Here is a 22794-nt window from a genome sequence, read left to right as displayed (position 1 = left end):
TATGTGCAATGTAGACGCAATGGCCAGCTACTACAGGCTATGAGCCCTGTAGACTATGGTGAGACTCGGGCCATAGTCTACAGGGCGCATGGCGAGCCTTGGGCAAAAAGTCAAAACAAATTGCATAATCGCACAAAAACAAGGACAAATAAAATTGTAAAAAAAACCTCGTTAAAAAACACTCAAAAGTCTACTTTTAAAAATTAAATTATAAAAAACACTCAAAAGTCTACTTTTAAAAATAAAATTGTAAAAAAATCCCATTTAAAAAAAACACTAAAGTATACTTTTAAAAATTAAATTATAAAAAAACACTCAAAAGTCTACTTTTAAAAATTAAATTGTATAAAAAAATCACATAAAAACACTCAAAAGTCTACTTTTAAAAATTAAATTATAAAAAAACACTCAAAAGTCTACTTTTTAAAATGAAATTGTAAAAAAAATCCATTAAAAAAACACTCAAAAGTCTACTTTTAATAATAAAATTGTAAAAAAATCGCATTTATTAAAACACTCAAAAGTCTACTTTTAAAAATAAAATTGTAAAAAATCTCATTTAAAAAAAACACTCAAAAATCTACTTTTAAAAATAAAATAGTAAAAAAATCCCATTAAAAAAACAAACTCAAAAGTCTACTTTTAAAAATAAAATTGTAAAAAAATCCCATTTTAAAAAAACACTAAAGTATACTTTTAAATATAAAATTGTGAAAAAATCCCATTAAAAAACACTCTAAAGTATACTTTTAAATATAAAATTGTGAAAAAATCCCATTAAAAAACACTAAAGTATACTTTTAAATATAAAATTGTGAAAAAATCCCATTAAAAAACACTCTAAAGTCTACTTTTAAAAATTAAAATTGTAAAAAAATCCCATTTTAAAAAAACACTCTAAAGTATACTTTTAAATATAAAATTGTGAAAAAATCCCATTAAAAAACACTAAAGTCTACTTTTAAAAATAAAATTGTGGCAGTGCAGCAAATATTTCTAACATTTGGCCATTTTTGTGGGCTTTTTTTTAAGTTCCCAATATGGTCTCAATTTTCCAAGATCTTGCTCGATTTGCCAAGCAGTGGTAACACAGTAAGGAGCTCGGGAGGGTCGAATGTCTGGGATAGCACTGGGAGCTCGGAGGAGAGGTGATTGCCTGCAATGTGAGAGAAACAGGGCTCGTGCTTTAGTCTGGGTGCAGCAGGTGCCAATAATGTTGAGACCTTTAGATTTACAAAATCCAGGAGAGACTCGATCTGATTTTATTTGGTGCTTAATCCTTCTCTTATTGCTTTTTCTCCATGGCTTTTTACGAGTATGTGTGATCTAGTTGATTAAAGGAATGTAACAGTGCAGCGCGGCTCCACTTCTGGATATAATATAAGCAAAGATTGAAAAGCATCTATACTAATTAATTACTTTGCTCAATAATTGCATTGGAATTTGCTGAAAAGTAAGGCCACCATCACCATGACATGAAGATGTTCTTGTTGTTTCGCATGCAGCACAAGGATGCGGGTAGCATCAGTGGTGAGGGTGCGACTGTGCAATGCGCTGATGTAATGCCCTCTGTAGGTTAAGGCAGCATTTGTAATTTGTTCATGGTGTTGGCGATTGCTCACATACTCTTCGTAAAGGACACTGTGGGATCTTCAACGTCCAACAAATAATGTGGGCAGGCGGGACGCCCGGTTAATGTCCGTCGGTGAATCATCCTGCCTGTGAAACACCGGGATGACAATTTATAGCTGGGTCGGGATTCAAACCGACATGAAGATGCTGCAACAATTGACCGCCCATGACATTTGCTTGCACTGTACTCCAAATCATGATAATAGGAATGTCTGGCATTGTTTGTGTGTCCATCAAATGTATTCAGTGTAACAGCTGCAGCAAATTTATTTTTTACTATCATTTTAATTTTTTTATTATTATTTATTTTTTATTATTTTTATCTTATATTATTTATTTTTATTATTGTATATTTTATTTTATTTTACATTAGATTATTTTTTTTTATTACTATTTATTTTTTATTATTATTTTTATCTTATTCTATTATTTATTTTTCTTATTGTTTATTTTTTATATTATTATTTGTATTATTTTATTTTATTTTACATTACATTATTATTTTTTATTATTTTTTATTTTTTATTATTATTTTTATCTTATTCTATTATTTATTTTTCTTATTGTTTATTTTTTATATTATTATTTGTATTATTTTATTTTACATTACATTATTATTTTTTATTATTATTTTTTTCTTTTATAATATCCTTTTTTCCAATGCATAAGTGGAATTTCGTTCAAAATTTACTATTAAGGTAATTAATAAATAAGTTAATAATAATAATATTATCTGGAAGAGTGTCTAAGATCAAATAAATAGGGGGAATAAATAAATTAATAAATCTGACAACTTACAAAACTGAAGGCATATGTTGGAAGCTCTGAACAGGTGGCAAAGAAGATGAGGAACAGAACAGTCTTTGCAAGCCTTACCCTTATATGTTGTAATGATATATGAAATTGCCTTATAATGCCAAGTCCAGAGGGTTAAAGGAGAGTGAAAGTCCTAAAAAGTCTATGTTGAAGAAATTTACAATAGATGTAAGTGTGGCTGCATGTACTTGGACTTAACTGTACTTCATTTCTAGTCGCTAGATAGTGACAATGTATAATTGTGTTATACAATTGTGTTATTGTGTTATTGTTATTGCGAGTGTTGGTTGTGAGGGCCCAATAAACCTTAGAGTGTTATTGTGTTATTGTGTTATACAAGTGTTATACTAGGCCTAATTGTTGGTGTATACATACATGTACAGTCTGGTGTCGTGGATCCAGGTTTTCCATGCAAAATCTAGAGTTACGGGCTTAGCGACTCTAGCCAAGTCATTCTGCTACTGCAATGAAGAATAAGAACTACTCAACACCGTGACAAGACATACAGGTATTACTCAACGTAGGGCAAACCTAGTGTTCTGTCATGGCTTTTTCATTCATTGAGGTCGATATGTTTTACTTGAATTTTCTTAGATTGGGATACCCTCTTGCATACACTTTCCAGTCCATCATTTATGCGTAATTGCATTCACATTACAAGGCAGCCAAGTTAATCATCATCGGTACTCTTTTAATATTAATACGTAACTTTTGCACCTTTTAAATGTTACACAAAATGGCGCTCGTTCACCAGGCATCCCTGATGATGCTTCACTTCCATAAAGAAGTTGGAATCCCCAAGTCTGATCACAGAGTTTCACACATAGTGCATGGGGATTGGGAACACGTTGGATCACCCATATCACAATCCTCCCATAAGAATAATATGAGATCCCTTACATGGAACTTCAACGCAGGAAGAGGTCAGTGGGCCCATCATACCTACCCAATTGTTTCCAGTCTATGATGGTCCGTGCTCTATCCTTTTCAAATGATGAGCATCAACCAAGGAAGAAGCTTGTCCCATTTTTAAAGTCTTGGGCAAGGCCAGAGTTAGAACTGCAGACCTCCCAGACTAAGAGCGGACATGCTAACCATTCCACCACCGAAACACTCTAAGGTTTGTTGGGCCCTCACAACCAACACTCGCAACAAGAGTTCAGTGGACGAGGGACCGGTTGTCATATAGGCTCAGCACACAGAGGCTCCCGCATGTCCTCTTGCTCCGTGGTCTTCGACTTTGAGCTCGACCGAGCCTTCAGAACCAATCCTTGTTTCGAGTTTAACTTCCAACTCCTCTTATGTTTTGAACAACTTGTACCCTGGTTGGCGATGGACATCAGTGTACTTTCACATGAATTGCAAGGACATGGGCAGACAACAGACAAACACATATGGGATTTGAACCTCGCTTCTCGACCGTGAGTTGCAGGGTTCAGATGGGAACGCCATGAGGCCAACCATCATTGATTGAACTCAGCCTCTTCTTAACAGATTCCAGCTCCTAACTCTTCTACAAAGCTTTAACCAGGTGTCTTATGAAATCTGCTTCTCCCATATGGCACTAACTCACCAGTCTCTCCTCGATTAAATAAAAAAGACCAAAGTCGTTTCAAAGCATCTTCCCCTCTTTTTTTTCAAAATGCTTTCTGCCTTTTATGGTTTCTTTTTTTCACTTTACGGCTTCTGACATCACATCCTGACACATTCAGACCCCTCCTTATACTGCTGGTCTTATTTGTTGTCTCTGGAAAGTTCAGCCTTCCTCTTAATATTCATGTTCGTTTGCTTTTCACTGATGGGTGTCAGTTTTACTTTATTTTTGGGTTTTAATTCGTTCTTTAAACCGTCATATTTCTTACCTAATTCATCATCAGTTACCTGCCCCATGGCAAGTTCAAGTATCATCTCCTGAGTAGGATAATGTTGCCAAAGCAGCTTCTCTGGAGATGGAATACACTGGGAAGTTTGCCGTTGTTTCCCCCAGTCGGGTCTGCAATCGTCAAATTACACTATGGAACATCAGTCAGTTGAGCCAACCCAGGACCCCTTACATGTGTAATTATGCAGTACAACATACAATGGTCTTTCATAGTGAGATTAAAAAAAAATTAACTTATGTTATAATTAGAATCACATTCAATATGAAAGAAATGGTTTACCTAATGATTGACAATTATAGAACCAATCTTGCCATTTTTAGTGTTACTTGAGGATATCTATTTACAGCATACAGTGCCTTCAGAAAGTATTCACACCCCTTGACCTTTTTCACATGTTGGTGTTACAGCCTAAATTTAAAATTAATTAAAATATATATATTTTTGTCACTGATCTACACATAATACCCAATAATATCTGAGTGGATTTTTATTTTATTTTAACAAAATAATTCAAAATGAAATACAGAAATATCTAATTTACGTAAGGATTCATCCCTTGAGTCAATACTTCATAGAAGTGCCTTTGGCAGTGCTTGCAGCTTCGAGTATTCTTGGGTATGTCTGTATCAGCTTTGCACATCTGGATTTGGGGAGTTTCTCACATTATTCCTTGGAGATTTGCTCAAGCTCTGTCAAGTTGGATGGGGAGTGGTGGTGAAAAGCAATTTTCAAGTCTTTCCACAGATTCTCAATGGGATTCGATTCTGGGCTTTGGCTGGGCCACTCAAGGACTTTCACTTTCTTGTTCTGAAGCCATTCCAGTGTTGGTTTGGCTGTATGCATAGGGTCATTGTCCTGTTAGAACGAAAATCTTTGCCGCAATCTAAGGTCTTTTGCACTCTGAAACAGGTTTTTCTCAAGGTTTGACTGTATTTGGCTCCATTCATTGTTCCCTCTATCCTTACAAGTCTCCCAGTCCCTGCCACTGAAAAGCATCCCCATAGCATGATGCTGCCACCACCATGCTTCATGATAGGGATAGTGTTAGAAGGGTGATGAGCTGTGCTTGGTTTCCACCAGACGTAGCGCTTTGTTTTCAGGCCAAATAATTAAATGTTCATCTCACCAGACCACAGAATATTTTGTCTCATGCTCTCAAAGAGTCTTTCACGTGCCTTTTTGCAAATTTCAGGTGTGCTGTCGCGTGCTTTTTTCTCAGGAGTTGCTTCCGTTTGGCCACTCTCCCATAAAGCCTATATTTGTGAAGCGCTGCAGAGACTGTTATCCTTCTGGCAGGTTCTCCCATCTCATCCAAAGAACTCTGTAGTTCGGTCAGAGTGGTCATTGGGTCCTTGTTCACCTGCCTGACAAAGGTCCTTCTTGCCCGGTTGCTCAGTTTGCTCGGACGGCCAGCTCGAGGAAGAGTCTGGGTAGTTCCATATTATTTCCATGCCCTAATGATGGAGCTCACTGTGCTCTTTGGAATTTTCAGCACACTAGAAATTGGTTTATACCCTTCCCCAAATCTTTGCCTCCTCACAATTATATCTCGATTATATCTCGAGTTCTACAGACAGTTCCTTGGACTTCATGGTAGAGTTTCTGCTCTGACATGCACTGTCAACTGTTGGTTCCTCATATAGAAAGGTGTGTTTCTTTCTAAATCATGTCAAATCAATTGAATTGGCCATTGAATCAATTGAAGTGAACTCCAATCATGTTGTAGAGACATCTGAAGGATGATCAAAGGTAATTGGATGCACCTGAGCTCAATTTGGAGTGTCAGAGCAAAGGGGTTGAATACTTGTTGACTCAAGCCATTTCAGCTTTTCATTTTTAGTTATTTTGTGAAAAATTCAAAAAAAAATCCACTTGGACATAATGGGGTATTATGTGTAGATCAGTGACAAAATAAACCTGAATTGAATCCATTTTAAATTCAGGCTGTAACACAACAAAATGTGAAAAAGTCAAGGGTGTGAATACTTTCTGAAGGCACTGTATGCTCAAGATGGGGTGGAATTGGAGTTGGGAAGGAAGGGGTGGTAAAATGTGAGACTTTTTAGTGAGAAGGGGAAGAGAATGGCAGAGCATATTGAAACGTGCATGGGACAGAGTGGTAACCCTCATGGTGTATTTGTCATTAATGTACGTACTGTCACGTCTGCATATGCACTTTCGTAAATGGGCATATTTGGTCCAAATGTAACAGAGATAGAGTAGCCAGCCATGTGTCCCAAATATCCTGATGTGTCTTGCCTGGTTCTGGCCATGGTCTTCCTGGAACCAGTTTAGGGTGCTGGCGATATCTTGGCGACCCTTCACGCTGACACCGTTGGATCTTTTAACATCCACCATCTAATGCCAGCAGACGGGACGCCCAGTTTAACGTCTATCCAAGGGTCCGCACACACATTGATGAATCGCCCTACTTGTGGAACACGGAAATAGCTGAGCCAAGTTTTGAAACCAGACGAGACAGCTTGGATGTTAGTGTGCGTACCTCTAAGTCTAGGGCATCCTGTCCGCCACTCTAGAACACATAACAACACACATAAAAAAACCGTTCAATTGTCCTCTACATTTTATAGCGATTCAATGTTTTGTTTTTTCAGAATAATTTTAATCACCTGAGTATAATATACAAGACAAACATTGCCAAAAACGTGTGACACCCAAGTGTAAAAAATAACTCTCTAAGATAAACGATGAAACTTTTTGTGCGAACAAAACAACGATGAGGACCTTATAGAGAAAGCACCTGTGAGCTTCACAGGAGAGGTTTTCATTTAAAACAACATCATGTGTGGTAAATTGCTCGAGGATCCAAAATGACCAGTACATTTGATTTCTAGAGCTTGGTAGATGTACCAACAACTTCTGAACACCATATTGTGCGACAAAAGGTGTAGTTAAACTGTGTACACATTGAAAGAACGAATCACACCTCCTTATCTTCCTCTTCCCTTTATAAGCGGTGAGGTCCCATGGCACCAAACTCCTGCCCTGCCCTGACCATGATACTCCTCCACTTCCTTCTGTCATCAGCCAACTCTCTCCACTCTCCAACCACCCCCACCTAACTTATACCCCTCTTCACACAATCCTCCCATCTCGACCACGGTCTCCCTCTTTTCCTCCTACCTTGTTACCTCAACCTATCCGTTCTCTTTGCCATTCTTTCTTCCCCATCCACACCAAGTGTCCAGCCCATCTCAGCCTGCATTTAACCAATCTTCCCGTTAAGCTCATCTGCACACCAATCTCCTCTGTCAGTTCATCCATCCTCCTTCCACCCACTCTCTTCACTCCCACAATCCCCCTGACGCAAACTTTTTTGTATTTGCAAACAACCGACAGGAATGAACGAAACGCGAAGTTAGTGAGAAGGGTTTTTGTTCTTTGAAAGTTTTGTTCTTTGAAAAGAATAGGCAACAATGGTAACTGTAGTAAATGTAGACGCATACATCTGCAGACACCTATTAACAGCCTCGGGAGTACCGTGAACATGTTTTCCAAAGTTTGAGCTCAGGTTCAGGCAGTCCTCTGAAACGTGCTGTCATTTTCCGTTTCTTGGGAGCTCGTATGTCCCGAGTGGGGTTCCCTTCGTAGAAACTTGTCCAGAAGCTTCACCCAAACCCTTTTGTATTGTCGGCGCAGGAGTGAGTAAACAAAGGGATCCAGCGCGGCCTTGCTGTAAGCGAGACACTTGCAGAAGAGCATCCAGTGATGATCCAGATTAACGGATGGGAACAATTCCACCAACCTGTAAAGAGGGTCAACGATTGATAAACAAAAACTGGAGCATCAACAAGATCTGTTGAGCATGTATGTAAGGTGTACACGCACCGATTGTGTAGGCTGTGCAAAAGAAGTTCAACAAGTTAAGTAAAGGCGAAATAAGAACCCATTACCTGGTGATGACGTATGGAGAGAAGCACAGCACGAAGGTGCCGATAAACGTGCTCACTTTTCGCGTTGCTCGTTGCCGGCGCTTCTTCTGTTCGACCAGACAACGCTGTTTCACGCTGGGACAGAAAAGGTCACGAATCTTATATTATGTCCACACCAATTACCTTTCCTTTCCCACCTTTCCCAGTTCATTGCAGACCAACCCCAAAACGAGTCTCGGTTCCTCTGGCTGTGACTCTCATGGTAATGCACTAGTTATCTCGTATCAATATGTAATTATTCTCTGCAGTTCCTCCAGTATAAGTTGGATTCTCCATTGATCTGGGAATCTGTTGTACCATCAACATCTTGTGCCATCGCTCTTACCTGTTTCCACCACCTGTATGCCATGAGCTCCTGGTCCCGTTTCATCGTCGACGACCATTATATAAGTTTGGGTTTTACTACAGAAGGTTTCCTTTTTGCATTCCCCATAAGGAAACACGTGCAGAGTAAATGAGTGAGAATTGTTTGTTCGACGTGTCAATGTTTACAAATCCAGACCATAATAATATTAGAGGTATGCATAGTCACCACTGCCCTCTTTAGAAGTGCTGGGATGCCTTTTGACACAATAAAGCATGAGTTACCACCTTTGTAAGTCTGGTGTTAGTTTAATGGCTAAGGTGGCTGGCTTGAGATCTTCGGGTCCTTAGTTTCAGCCCCTGCCGGCCAGTTGAATTAACACCAGGTGGGTTGACCCAGCCTGAGATCCTTCTGTGGTTGGCAAAATGAGTACCAGGTTACTGGTAACAGGGGGCATTGCATCAGTTCCACAACTGCGCTTCCATAAATGATGCAGCATAGCAGCCCAAGGCTGCATGCAAAACCACCAACCACCTTTGGTTACGTGTATCTCATTATTGTCCCTCGCCCCTCCGACAATAAAAATGAGCTCTTTCTGACCTACCGACATCTGTCCGTGTACTTTTGTGCACGCGATATTTCAAAAACCGTTGAAAATTTAGCTTTCATATTGCATATATCCACTGACCTGATGGGCTTGGTGTCATTGCAGATATCTATTGCAGAGAAGATTGCAGATATCTATTGCTCATTACATTATCTCAACCTGATTAGATCACGGCTGTGATTAGTTGAACTATGTTGCCATGGCAATAATCTCAGCAACTTGGCTTGTGTACGTGATATCAGGTGTATTGCTCTAGGATCCAAAAAGACCAGTTGATTGGATTTCTAGAGCTTTTTAGATGTACCAACAACTTATCATCGTCATAATTCAAAACGTGGTATTTCAAAAATCGTTCAAGATTTTTCTTTCATATTACACAGATCTATTCCTCATACCACCCAATAGGCAGGGGATCGAGAGTAACAGCTCCTTGTTGGATTCAAAGTTGGCTGCTCTTTACTATGTGTAGCTCCAAATTGGCCAAAGATAGCTTGTTTGCCTCTATCATACCAAGAGTAAAATAGGATGCTTGCTTTTCCCAAAAGGTTCCATCGCACTTATTTTGGTAAACTTGGTTGAGGCTCATAGAAAAGCTAGAGCAGAAAGGAATTGCACAAAATGGAAAGGGGGAAACACTATCAGTAGCCGTAGGGTAGAGGTGAGAGTGAGATATAAGGGAGGGGAGCAGGACACATGGGGTTGAACAAGCTGCACACAAACTGCAACAAAGCAAGAAGAAGAAGAAGACAAAAAGAGGGGAAAGTGGTGATGAAACAGAAAAGGAACAAAAGAACCGACAACGAATAAATAAAAACAGCAAAATGATCACAACAAGTACATACAGATTCAAAGTACACCGCCCCCATGCCAAATAAATAAATAAGATCCTCCAGCGCGGAATTGCCGGGGCACCTACGGCAACCGATGATACCGCCGTGCAACACATAGAGACTTTATTGGGGGGGGGGGGGGGGGAGAGGTGTACAATAATTGATTGATTAATTGCATAATTAAAATCAATAAATAACAATCATAAAATAATTACTTAATCAATTTGCTAATAGCATATCTCAACCACCAGAGTTTCATGTGAAGCTGTAACTTTTTGAAAATTAAATAAGTCATTAATCGAAAGAATAAATAATAAATTGATTAATTAATTAATCAATAAATCAAAAATATCATTTATAGCCACACCACATGGTCATTGTCGTGTCCAAATATCAGTTTCCTAACTCAAAAGGTGCCTGAGATATTGCCCAGATGAGAAAGGGAAAAAAATAAGAACTTAATAAATCGATAATAATTAAGTAATTAATCAAGTAATTGTTTAATCAAAAAAAAAACATTTTTGCCAAAGCATGTGCTCACTATTGTGCCGAAACTTCAGCTTCCCACCTCAAATGACCGCTCTGATATCGCCCGGACAAACAAACAAACAGGCAGACAGAATGAAAAATCACTCAGAGGTCGACACTTGGCAAAAGAGAACAAAGCAGAATGGAACTCAGTAGAGCATCCTTTTGATCTCAAAAATAATTGGTGGTTGAATTCAGTGAAATATGCAAATCGTCTTCAAATTTTTAGTTAATCGGGTGAAAATTGACAATTTCAGAATGTGGCCTATGTTGACCTTTTGGCCTATGTTGACCTGATATATAATTGGTGGTTGGATTCAATTAGCTGATATGAAAATCCTATGCAAAGTTCAAGTCAATTTGATGAAAATTGAGGATTTTAGAAATTAGAAAGGGTTGTTGACCTTTGGCCATGTTGATCATTTGGCCTACCATAACCTAAAAAAAAGTTAGTGGTTGGTTTCAGTAAGCTGATATGAAAATCCTATTCAAATTTCAAGTCAATCGGATGAAAATTGAGGATTTTCGAAATTTGAAAAAGGTGGTTGACCTTTGGTCTATGTTGACCTTTTGACCTCAAAAATAAATAGGATTCTGTCGGACCACCAACTATACCGTTTGGTTAAGTTTTGTGAAGATCAGTTTCATATTGTGAACTGTAGGCAAGTATAGGTGAACGGACAGACAAACACACACACAAACCGGAGTGATCAACCTACCTGTCAAAATATTTTTTTTTGCCAAGTAACAAACAAGAAAACAAGAAAGAAACCAGAGTGAAAACTGAGTTCTTCTTTTCAGCATGCGTCATCGTCGGGCCCCATTGGGTGCCCGGCGATGACGTCATGTCGCGGTTGGCGATGGAATAGGAAAGGAACGGTGTACAATAACCTGAAAATAGGTCGTCCTTGTGAATGGGGTCATTTGGGGTCGAGGACATCATGAGTATGGATGGTGGATGACCTGGGCATAGTGGTCAATAGCTGTCTTGAATTCCTGGAGGGAATAATGGGATTGAACAGACTGGGGAAGTTGTTTCCACAGATGAAGAACAGACAAACAAAATGAGTAAAGGTGTGCAGAGAGCCTCGATTTGGGGAGTTTAAGAAGAAGAGGGTTACTGTCTAAAGTTAAACTTCTTAAATAAGTCGAGGCATATCCAGGATATTTAATAGGAAGAGGGAGGGGGAACCCACAAATCCTATAAAAACTATTGATACCGAGAATGGCACTCAGTCGAGCGCATACCTACGCCAGTTTACGTTTTGTATCCCAATGATAGAACGGATCTGGATTCGGACCTGAACCAAAATCGAATCGGGTTGTTCTTGTCACCTACCCAACTCATCCATTAAGTTTTGTCATAATCCGTCCACAATTTTTTAAAATATCATACTACATATAAAATAAACGACATATCGTTTTTGGCCCCATCACTCAATGGTGAATATAATCACCCAGTGTGTACCCCGGTTTAGAATAGGTACACCGTATCAATGCATGTCGTAAGAGGCAACTAAAAGGGTTGGCGTCAGGAAGGGCATCCGGCTATAAAAACATTGCCTCAAAAAGAGAACCATGACAATTACAACTACATATGGGCAGGGTACAACCCGAAGTACCCCGTGGGGGACCCCACTCCCTCTCGTCAAAACTCAAGGTGGGGAACCCGATCGAAGCAAGGGTGTAGTTAGGGCATTTTATAATTTTTTTGAAAAATCTGTGAAAAAATTGCTTACCAATAGCTTTCTTCACCAATGTGTTCATGTAGGTGTCTACAAACACCTCTCAATTTATTCCTTCCAAAATCCTTGGGGAAAAGTCAAAATTCAAAATGGCGTCCAAAATGGAAAAATTGTGGATAAAGTCATAGTTTGGCCAGAAATTTAATACTTAATATGGGGAAGAAACCACAAAAATATTGTTCTAGGACAATTGTGAACTCTTGCTAAGCATATTTGTATTATTATCTTGCTTTATATCCAAGATGCCACCATCAGTATGCGAAGGGAGCAAGGTTGTACGTACAGCTGATGCAGCAGCGACAGGACAGTCCGGCGTTTCAGGAAACTTTAACCAAATTCACCGTGTATGGCAACCATGCAGTCAGGTTCTCAGACCATGAGTGGTCAGGCACATGGACCGACATCACGATAGAAACCACACTCATGTGTGATGCCAAGTCCTCAGGCGGTCTAAACAGAGGACGTTTCCAGAATGAATCTGCTTATAAGTCTTGGGTTCAGATGCTAAACCACTTCTCGTTCATTCACCAGGAGCTGGAAGGAGGTATGAACACACGTGGAGTACCTGTCCACACAGACGTCACAAGAGCCCAGATGAAGAAAGACGATGATGCTGTCAACGCCATTATTGGATGGTTGGAGGAGGTTAACCCCTTCGATGCAACACGGGACTCGAAGACCCTGGTATCCTTCTCCACGGGGTTCAGTAGCACTCCCGAGGACCCAGTAAATGCTGATCAGGCAGAGGAGGTTGGCAGAGCCATGCAGGCCAAGATGGATGGAAAAACTTTTTTGGATACAATGGAAACTAAGCACAAGGTCAAATCATTAGAGTGCTTCAGAAGTGGACCCAAAGTCAATGGGAAGAAGATGGTTATTGACTCACTCAAGCTCTTCAACCGCCTCATCATCATCAGCGAGCGTGAAGTCAAGACCAAACAAGCCCTGCGATTTGAGTTGACGCCAACACCGATGTCTCTATTTGATAAAGACCAGAAGTTGCGAAAGCCAGACAAGGCTGCCCTAGCAAGGGTCCTGAAAGCATTTGTGGAACCCGTTGAACAACACCCCTGCACGAGCCTGGTGATTGATGGTGGGTGGCTCCTGCACAACATCAGATGGGAGGCTAAGCTCACCTGGAAGGACATCGCTGAGAGCTACCTCCAGTTTGTGAAGTCCATGGGGAGCCATTGCCTCAGGATCACTGTGGTCTTTGACGGATACGGCAGCTCCACCAAGGACCATGATCACCTGAGACGAACAAAGAACGCATGCTGCGACATTCTGATTCGCCCAGACATCAAAAGCCTTGTTCCAAGAGAAAAGTTCCTCGACAACAAGAGCAACAAGACCCAGCTCATTCGGCTACTTGCTGAGACATTCGGTAGAAATGGGATCAGTGTCCAGGAATGCCCCGATGATGCAGACACCTCTATCGTCCGGGCAGCTCTAGATGAGGCAAGAGAGTCCCCTGTTGAGGTGAGGGCTGAGGACACCGACATCATGGTTTTGCTGATTCATCATGCTGCAGACCACCCGATCTTCCTCACAACAGCCAAAGACACATCTTACGATGTCGGAAAGATCCGGGAGGCCCTCCCAGAGAGATACCGGAAGTATCTGATCTTCTTGCACAGCTTCTCCGGCTGCGATACAGTGTCCGCGATTTCTGGGTTTAGCAAATCAACTTTGCTAACCAAGCTCTGCAAGACTGACAAAGCAGAGAGGGCCATGGACGTGTTTCTGGACATCCGAGCCAAGAAAGATGACATCATCAAAGCCGGCTGTGAACTATTCAAGCTCATGTTCCGCGGGAACCCATCCAAAGACTTGGGGGACTTGAGATTTGACATCTTCAGCAAGCGGGCCGCTGCTGGGAGCATCAAACCTGAGAAACTGCCCCCGACAACAGAAGCTGCAGCACAGCACTCTCTCCGGGCTTATCTCCAGACTAGAGATTGGCTGCTGCTGCAAACTCCATCATTGGATGTCCTGGACTATGGATGGAAACTCGGTGACCAAGGTTATGCGCCGGTCCCTACAACAGACCTTATCGCACCGGACTATCTTCTGAAGTTTGTCTGCTGCAACTGTGAGGGGGAATGTAGCACACTCAGCGGCTGTGTAAAAAGCAAGGAGTCAAGTGTATTTCTGCTTGCGGCAACTGTCATGGTAACTCTTGCCAGAACATCAACCAGCCAGATGACGAGAGGAGTGTGGGATATGCTGGGGATTAGGATGAGTAGGGTGAACTAGAGAACTGACTAACCGAGGTTTCAATTGAGATACATTGCTATTTCTATATAAAGCTATGACTTTATCCACAATTTTCACATTTTAGCGGCCATTTTGGACATCATTTTGGCCACCATCTTGGATATAAAGCAAGATAATAATACAAATATGCTTAGCAAGAGTTCACAATTGTCCTAGAACAATATTTTTGTGGTTTCTTCCCCATATTAAGTATTAAATTTCTCGCCAAACTATGACTTTATCGACAATTTTTCCATTTTGGACGCCATTTTGAATTTTGACTTTTCCCCAAGGATTTGGGAAGGAATAAATTGAGAGGTGTTTGTAGACACCTACATGAACACATTGGTGAAGAACGCTATTGGTAAGCAATTTTTCACATATTTTTCAAAAAAATTATAAAATGCCCTAACTAGTGGAAATCACTCCATTTATGACGACGAAACGTCTGATGCCCGACGTGGAGATCGGTTTCTGAGGTTTGGGACATGGAATGTAGGGACAATGACAGAGAGAGAGAGATCAGGAGAAGTGGTGGAGGTATTGGTCAGAAGAAGACTGGACATATGTTGTGTGCAGGAGACGAGATGGAAGGGAAGTGGTGTGAGAATGGTGAAGGGTAAGCAGGGACAGAAATACAAGTTTGTGTGGCAAGTGTGCTCAGAAGGCGTGAATGGTGTTGGTGTCCTGTTTTCTGAAGAGTTTGTAGACAGTGTGGTGAGTGTGACGACTAGAGTGAGTGAAAGGTTGATGATGGTGAAAATGATGATTGGAAAGCTCTTGGTGAACGTCATCTCGGGATATGCTCCGCAGGTTGGTCGGAGCGATGAAGAGAAGGACAAGTTCTGGTGTGCGATAGAGAAGCTGATGGAAAACGTGAAAGATGAGGAAGTTGCTGTGGTAGGAGCAGACATAAATGGATATGTGGGAATGAGTATGGACGGTTTTTGAGGGAGTTCATGGGGGTTACGGATATGGTGTGAGAAATGGAGAAGGTGAAAGGATTTTGGAGTTTGCTGATGGAGCTGATTTGTTGATTTGTAATACTCAGTTCCAGAAAGAGGATAATAAGCTTGTTACATACATGTCAGGTGGGTCGACGACAACCATTGACTACCTGCTCGTGCGTAGGCGAGATAGGGGGCACCTCCAGGACACAAAGGTGATCCCGAGGGAGGAGGCTGTTTCCCAGCACCACTTGTTTGTCTCGACATAAGGGTGAAAGGTGCGAGGAGAGCTCGGCAGGTGAAGTACCAACCGAGAATGAAGGTGTGGAGGTTGAAAGAGGTGACAGTGAGGGAGGCATTAAAAGAGAGGCTGAGTATGGTAGAGGATGATGTGGTTGAGCTTGAAAGTGGTTGGATGTCAATGAAAGATGGTCTGTTGGGAGCCGTTAGTGAGGTGTGTGGATGGACAAAAGGACCACCGAGGCACTCCGAAACATGGTGGTGGGATCATGAAGTTGGAAAGAAGATTTACGAGAAGAGGAAGAAGTTCAAGGAGTGGCAGAAGGCGAAGGGTACGGGGGCAGAAAAAGCAGAGCATGAAAGTTATAAGGCAGCCAAGAAGGCTGAAAAGAAAGAGGTAGCAAATGCGCAGGAGGCATGTAGGAAAATGTTTGGAGAACGCTTGGATTTGGAAGAGGGGCAGAGAGCGGTATTCAGGATTGCAAAGCAGATAGCGAAAGAGAGGTGTGATGTGATGGGGATGAGTTGCTTGAAGGATGAAGTGGGACAAATCGTTGTGGACCCAGATGGAATTAAAGGAAAATGGAAGAGATATATGGAAATATTATTGAATGCAGAGAATGAATGCGACGGCAACATAGAGAGTAACCCAGTTTTAGGACCGGCAGAGAAGATAACTGAGAAGGAAGTTGAGGAAGCGATAAAAGCAATGAAGAGTAGAAAAGCGGGAGGGCTGACGGGAGTTGTGGGAGATACGTTGAAGGCAGCGGTAAATTGGGGTGTGAAGAGAATGACAGAGATCTGCAATCTGGTGGTGAAAGAAGGCCGCATTCCAGTGGCTTGGGAACTGAGTACCCTCGTCCCTCTATAAAAGGGGAAAGGTGACCCTCTGGACTGTGGCTCGTATCGAGCGATAAAGTTATTGGAGCATGCAAGGAAGGTATTGGAAAGTGTGTTGGAGAGGAGGATAAGGAAGAAAGGGAAGATTGACGAAATGCAGTTTGGATTTATGCCAGGAAGAGGATTGATAGACGCGCATTTTATTGTGAGGCAGTTGCAGGAGAAGTAGATGGAGAAGAGGAAGAAGTTGTTTCTTGGGTTTGTTGATCTGGAGAAAGCATTCGATAGGGTCCCACGTGAAGTATTGACATGGACATTGTGGAAGTTAGGAGTGGAGGAATGGTTGATCAGAGTAGTGATGGCAATGTACAAAAGAGCATGCACAGCTGTAAGGATGAAGGACGGGAACAGTGGTGAGTTTGAGGTGAAGGTGGGAGTGCATCAGGTGTCGGTACTAAGTCCACTACTATTTGTAGCTGTGATGGAGATGCTGGCTCGGAAGGTAAAGGAGGGTTTACCGTGGGAGTTGTTGTATGTAGATGATCTGGTGTTGATTGCAGAAAGTATGGATGGACTGAAGGAGAAGATGAACAAGTGGAATGAATGTATGGAGGCAAATGGTCTGAAGGTGAATATCGGAAAAACGAAGGTGATGGCAAGTGGTAAAGCATGTGGTGAGGTGGAAAGAACTGGGAAGTGGCCCTGTGCTGTGTGTAGGAAGGGTGTCATTGTGAATTCCATTCAATGTACAATGTGCGCTGAGTGGGTTCATCAAAAATGTAGTGGTTTGAGAGGGTCATTAACCAGTGTGGCAGCTACATTCAAGTGTACGGTATGCACAATGGGAGCTGCAGAGGGAGGAAATGTTGAGTTGGATCTTGGGGACGGCGTGAAGCTGGAAGGTGTGAAAACATTTTGTTACCGAGGAGACATACTGAATGGAGAAGGTGGATCGGACTCGGCAACGGTTGCTGGAGTGAGATGTGCATAGAAGAAGTTTCGGGCACTGAGTGGCGTGGTGATGATGAGGGGAGTGTCGTTGAAGCTGAAGGGAAAGGTGTATGCTGCATGTGTGAGAAGTGTTATGATTTATGGGAGTGAGACATGGGTAATGAACATAGAGCAGCAACGAAGGCTGGAAAAGGTGGAAATGCGAATGGTTCGGTGGATGTGTGGAGTATCGTTGAGAGAGAGGAAGACAAATGATGAATTGCGAAAAATGATGGGAATAGAGCCTGTGATTGATGCTGTGAAGAGGAACAGGTTGAGATGGTTTGGTCATGTGTTGAGGAAGGATGAAAGTGACTGGTTGAGAAGAGTGATGGAAATGAATGTAGAAGGAAGTAGAGGACGGGGAAGACCGAGAAAGACTTGGCTGAAGATGGTCGAAGAAGAAATGCGGGCAAGGGGGTTAACAAGGAGAGATGCAGAAAATAGGGCAAAATGGAGAAGATTGTCATGGGGACCGCAAGGCTAACCCCCGCTTTTGCAGGGAAAATGTCCTTAAAATGCCTGTTGTTGTTGTTGTACTCAATGGTGAATAATCACTTTTTAAAATTCTCATGTCTGGATCCATATCCGCATCTTCACCCAAGATGGAATCAATTCTTCCTTGACACTTACCCAACCTGTCCACCAAGTTTCGTCCGAATCCGTCCACAATGTTTTGAACTATCTACTCACAAACAGACAAATATGGGTGAAAACATAACTTACGTCTCCCTTCGCTTGAGGAGGTAACTATGGGTGGAAAATCTTTTGAGTATTCCGATAATTGCACACCTCGTCCAAAATCATTTGAGAAAACAAAACGTTAATTTTTTTTTGTAATGAAGACATCGTTGTTGGACAAAAATATATTAATGAACCATAATTAGACTGTATGTGGTGGAGTAATTATTTAATTTTTATTGCTTAATGCATGGGTTAATAAAGTTTATATAATGCTGATAATCGAATGTGATCTTGTGGGCATAAGCCATGAGGATCTAATATTCACCAATTAATCTGTAATCGTGTAATAAAGTTCATATAATGCTAATGATCGGATGTGATATTGTGGGCATACGCCATGAAGACCTAATACAACAACAAACAACATGCATTTTAGGGCCATTTTCCCTGCTAGAGCGGGGGTTAGCCTTGCGGTCCCCATGACAATCTTCTCCATTTTGCCCTATTTTCTGTATCTCTCCTTGTTAACCCCCTTGCCCGCATTTCTTCTTCCACCATCTTAAGCCAAGTCTTTCTCGGTCTTCCCCGTCTTCTACTTACTTCTACATTCATTTCCATCACTCTTCTCAACCAGTCACTTTCATCCTTCCTCAACACATGACCAAACCATATCAACCTGTTCCTCTTCACAGCATCAATCACAGGCTCTATTCCCATCATCTTTCGCAATTCATCATTTGTCTTCCTCTCTCTCAACGATACTCCGCACATCAATCGAACCATTCGCATTTCCACCCTTTCCAGCCTTCGTTCCTGCTCTTCATTCATGACCCATGCCTCGCTCCCATAAATCATAACACTTCACACACATGCAGCATACACCTTTCCCTTCAGCTTCAACGACACTCCCCTCATCATCAGCACGCCACTCCGTTCCCGAAACTTCTTCCATGCACATCTCACTCTAGCAACCGTTGCCGAGTCTGATCCACCTTCTCCATTCAGCATGTGTCTGAGGTAGCAAAATATTTTCACACCTTCCAACTTCACGCCGTCTCCAAGATCCAACTCAACATTTCTTCCATCTGCAGCTCCCTCTGTGCACACCTTACATTTGAATGTAGCTGCCACACTGGTTAATGACCCTCTCAGACCACTACATTTTTGATGAACCCACTCAGCGCACATTGTACATTGAATGGATTTCACTCCGACACCCTTCCTGCACACAGCACATGGCCACTTCCCAGTTCTTTCCACCTCACCACATGCTTTACCACTTGCCATCACCTTCGTCTTTCCTATATTCACATTCAGATCTTTTGTCTCCATACATTCCTTCCACTTGTTCATCTTTTCCTTCAGTCCATCCATACTTTCCGCAATCAACACCAGATCATCTGCATACAACAACTCCCATGGTAAACCCTCCTTTACGTTCTGAGCCAACACCTCCATCACAGCTACAAATAGTAGTGGACTTAGTACCGACCCCTGATGCACTCCCACCTTCACCACAAACTCACCACTGTTCCCGTCCTGCGTCCTTACAGCTGTGCGCGCTCTTTTGTACATTGCCATCACCACTCTGATCAACCATTCCTCAACTTCGAACTTCCTCAATGCCCATGTCAGTACTTCGTGTGGAACCCTATTAGTCAGGTTCACTATGTTTTTTCGTTCAAAATCATGGTAGATTAGCAAACCTATACATTTTTGGAAACGTTATTACATGGAAAATCTGAAAATCAATGTTTACATTTGCCAATTCCGACCAATTCGATTCGACCAATTCGACCAATCGACCAATTCCATTCGACCAATTCGACCATTCGACCAATCGTTTCGATCGACCATTCGACCATTTCGATCGATTCGATTCGATTCGATTCATCGAATTCGATTCGATCGACCATTCGACCAATTCGATTTGCCAATCAATTTGTCCGACCTTTGCTTGTGTGGAACAGACTGTGAAAACGATGCGGACTATATTGTCGGATACGACACACAGGACAGTGATGACGAACTCTAAATGGCATATTCTGTAATCGTGTATGTTTGATGCCATTGACTGCCTGTGTATATTTTGTCATTGACTGCCTGTGTAGATGTGAAGTTATACTGACTGCATGTGTATATATGATTTTGCTGACTGCCTGTGTATGTTTGGTGATATGAATTATTGTGACACATTTTGATGTTATTAACTGACTGTACAAAATGATAACATGTATTTGATTATGCAACTTATCGCGAATATAAAGACAGTATTTTGCAATTCAAAACCTTTGATTCGTGTCTTACCATTCCCCATAGCACTAATTTGATACTTTCATTTTTTCTTTTTCTTTTTTTTTTCTTTTTGTCCCTGAAAATATAGGTTTAGTATATTTTAAAAAGTTTTTAGGGTAATTAGAGGCAGAAATAGAACAAAATATGTATTTTACAGTGGCCATTTTGAAAATCCAAAATGGCCGCCATACAGGTATCTCTCCAAATGTAAACATTGATTTTTAGTTTCCTTATGCTATAACCTTTCCAAAAATGTATAGGTTTTCTAATCTACCATGATTTTGAACGAAATATAATTTATTGACATAGTGAACCTGACTATATCGAATGTTTTCTCCAGATCAACAAACCCAAGAAACAACTTCTTCCTCTTCTCCATGTACTTCTCCTCGTCTCCTCTTCTACTCTTCTCCATGAAGACCTAATACTCACCAAAAATCTGTGATAGTGTAATAAAGTTTATATAATGCTGATAATCGAATGTGATATTGTGGGCATAAGCCATGAAGACCTAATATAAAAAAATATATAATAATAACCACCTTTAGAGGCCATTTTTCCCCGCAAGCGGGGGTTGGCCTTTTTCGGGAACCATGGTTGTTGTTTTTTTTGGTCCCCCTTTTTGAAGCAATGTTTTACGGCCGGGTGCCCTTCCTGACGCCAACCCTTTTTGCCGCCTTTTTTTAACGACAAACAGGGAATTACCAGTGAACTGGTACTCAATTAGCCGACCTCAGAAGGATGACAGGCTGAGTCAACCCCCCTGGCGTTAATTCAGCGATCGACCGGTATTACTGAACCCAGGATCCTAGGATCCTAAGCCGGCACCCTAACCACTAAGCCAACACCAGCCCAACACCTGATATCCACCATGAAGACCTAATATTCACCAATAATCTATAATAGTGTAAGAAAGTTTATATAATGCTGATAATCGGATGTGATCTTGTGGGCATAAGCCATGAAGTCCTAATATTCACCAATAATCTGTAATAGTGTATTAAAGTTTTTATAATGGTGATTATCGGATGTGATCTTGTGGGCATAAGCCATGAGGGCCTAATATGCACCAATAATCTGTAATAGTGTAATAAAGTTTATATAATGCTGATAATCGGATGTGATCTTGTGGGCATAAGCCATGAGGGCCTAATATTCACCAATAATCTGTAATAGTGTAATAAAGTTTATATAATGCTGATTAATCGGATGTGATCTTGTGGGCATAAGCCATGAAGCCCTAATATTCACCAATAATCTATAATAGTGTAATAAAGTTTTGACGTTCGAGGTGCTATTGCTCAAGGTGCCTCGTCTCACCTTGGGTGTATGTCGACCAGCAGGACTAGCGTCTGCATGGTGATGATGTCGATCCTCTTGCAGTGGAAGCGGGCAACTTTGAGAACTTTCATGTACGTGAGGCAGAGGACGATGAGCGACAGCAGGAAGGTGGTGGCGTGGAACACCACCGTGAGCACGGAGAAGCGCGTGTGGTCGTGCTCGATGTGCGACAGCAGGGTGCACGACGCGTAACCCGGACTGTAGTCGAACCACTTGAGACAGACGGCCACCACGGGGAAAGTGAGCGAGTGGAGCCAGCTGTAGAGCATGATGGCCGTGGCGTCCTTGTAGCTCATTTTGGTGTTGTAGCTCAAGGGGAAGACCACGGCGATCCAGCGGTCGAGGCTCAGCGCGGCCATGCTGAGCATGACGTTGGACATGAGGAAGGTCTCCATGAACCCGTGCGCGAAGCACAGTCGCTCACCGAGCACGAACTCTCCCGGCACGATGATGCCCGCTAGGGTGATGGGCATGTTGAAGAGGGTCATGACCAGGTTGCAGAGAGTCAGATTGATGGTGAACACGCTCGGCACGTGTGTTCGGATTTCTGAGCTGTACAAGTAGCAGACGACGACGATCAGGTTGGACAGGAAAGAAGCCGTGAGCACCACGACGGCGAACAGCGACAGGAGGACGTCCCCAATGTCCATGGCTTCAGCAGGTGCCTCTGGACGCCTCAGCGAAACTCCGTTATCTTCATCTACGCTCGCACGCTCGCATCGTGTGTCAGTGTCGAGTATTCCGAGGATTAGGATAGGATGTCGCCGAGGTCTTCCCAGTTACGGGTTGATCGCGATGTTCGCCGTCGATCGACTCTCGCAGCACAACATTGCGTTCCTCCTCAAGCGCTCATGTTCTTCGGTGGAGTTTGTGGACGAGTTCATCGTGACATTGATCAGGACA

At 41.9% G+C, this 22794-nt stretch overlaps 1 protein-coding gene across 1 annotated transcript; it reads right to left on the bottom strand.

Annotated features, from left to right (window-relative positions):
* Nucleotides 1-6943: 6943 nt before the first annotated feature.
* LOC137420899 (G-protein coupled receptor 26-like) lies at nt 6944-22541 on the bottom strand. The gene is made up of 3 exons (XM_068106379.2): nt 21871-22541; nt 8246-8359; nt 6944-8097 (listed from the first exon to the last, which is right to left on the bottom strand). Exons 1-3 carry the CDS (start codon nt 22539-22541, stop codon nt 7866-7868), a joined length of 1017 nt encoding a protein of 338 aa, XP_067962480.1. The 3' UTR covers nt 6944-7865.
* Nucleotides 22542-22794: the final 253 nt, after the last annotated feature.

Source organism: Myxine glutinosa, chromosome 2 (assembly GCF_964187855.1).
Source record: "Myxine glutinosa chromosome 2, kmMyxGlut1.1, whole genome shotgun sequence".
Lineage (NCBI taxonomy): Eukaryota > Metazoa > Chordata > Myxini > Myxiniformes > Myxinidae > Myxine > Myxine glutinosa.
This window is presented reverse-complemented; position numbering and strand designations above follow the sequence as displayed.

Coding starts and splice junctions, on each gene's coding strand:
- LOC137420899 (XM_068106379.2), bottom strand. CDS start 22,541: ATGGACATTGGGGACGTCCTCCTGTCGCTGTTCGCCGTCGTGGTGCTC. Junction 8,360..21,870: donor CTGGTCGACATACACCCAAG/GTGAGACGAGGC, acceptor TTTCTGTCCCAG/CGTGAAACAGCGTTGTCTGG. Junction 8,098..8,245: donor TCTCCATACGTCATCACCAG/GTAATGGGTTCT, acceptor CCCTCTTTACAG/GTTGGTGGAATTGTTCCCAT.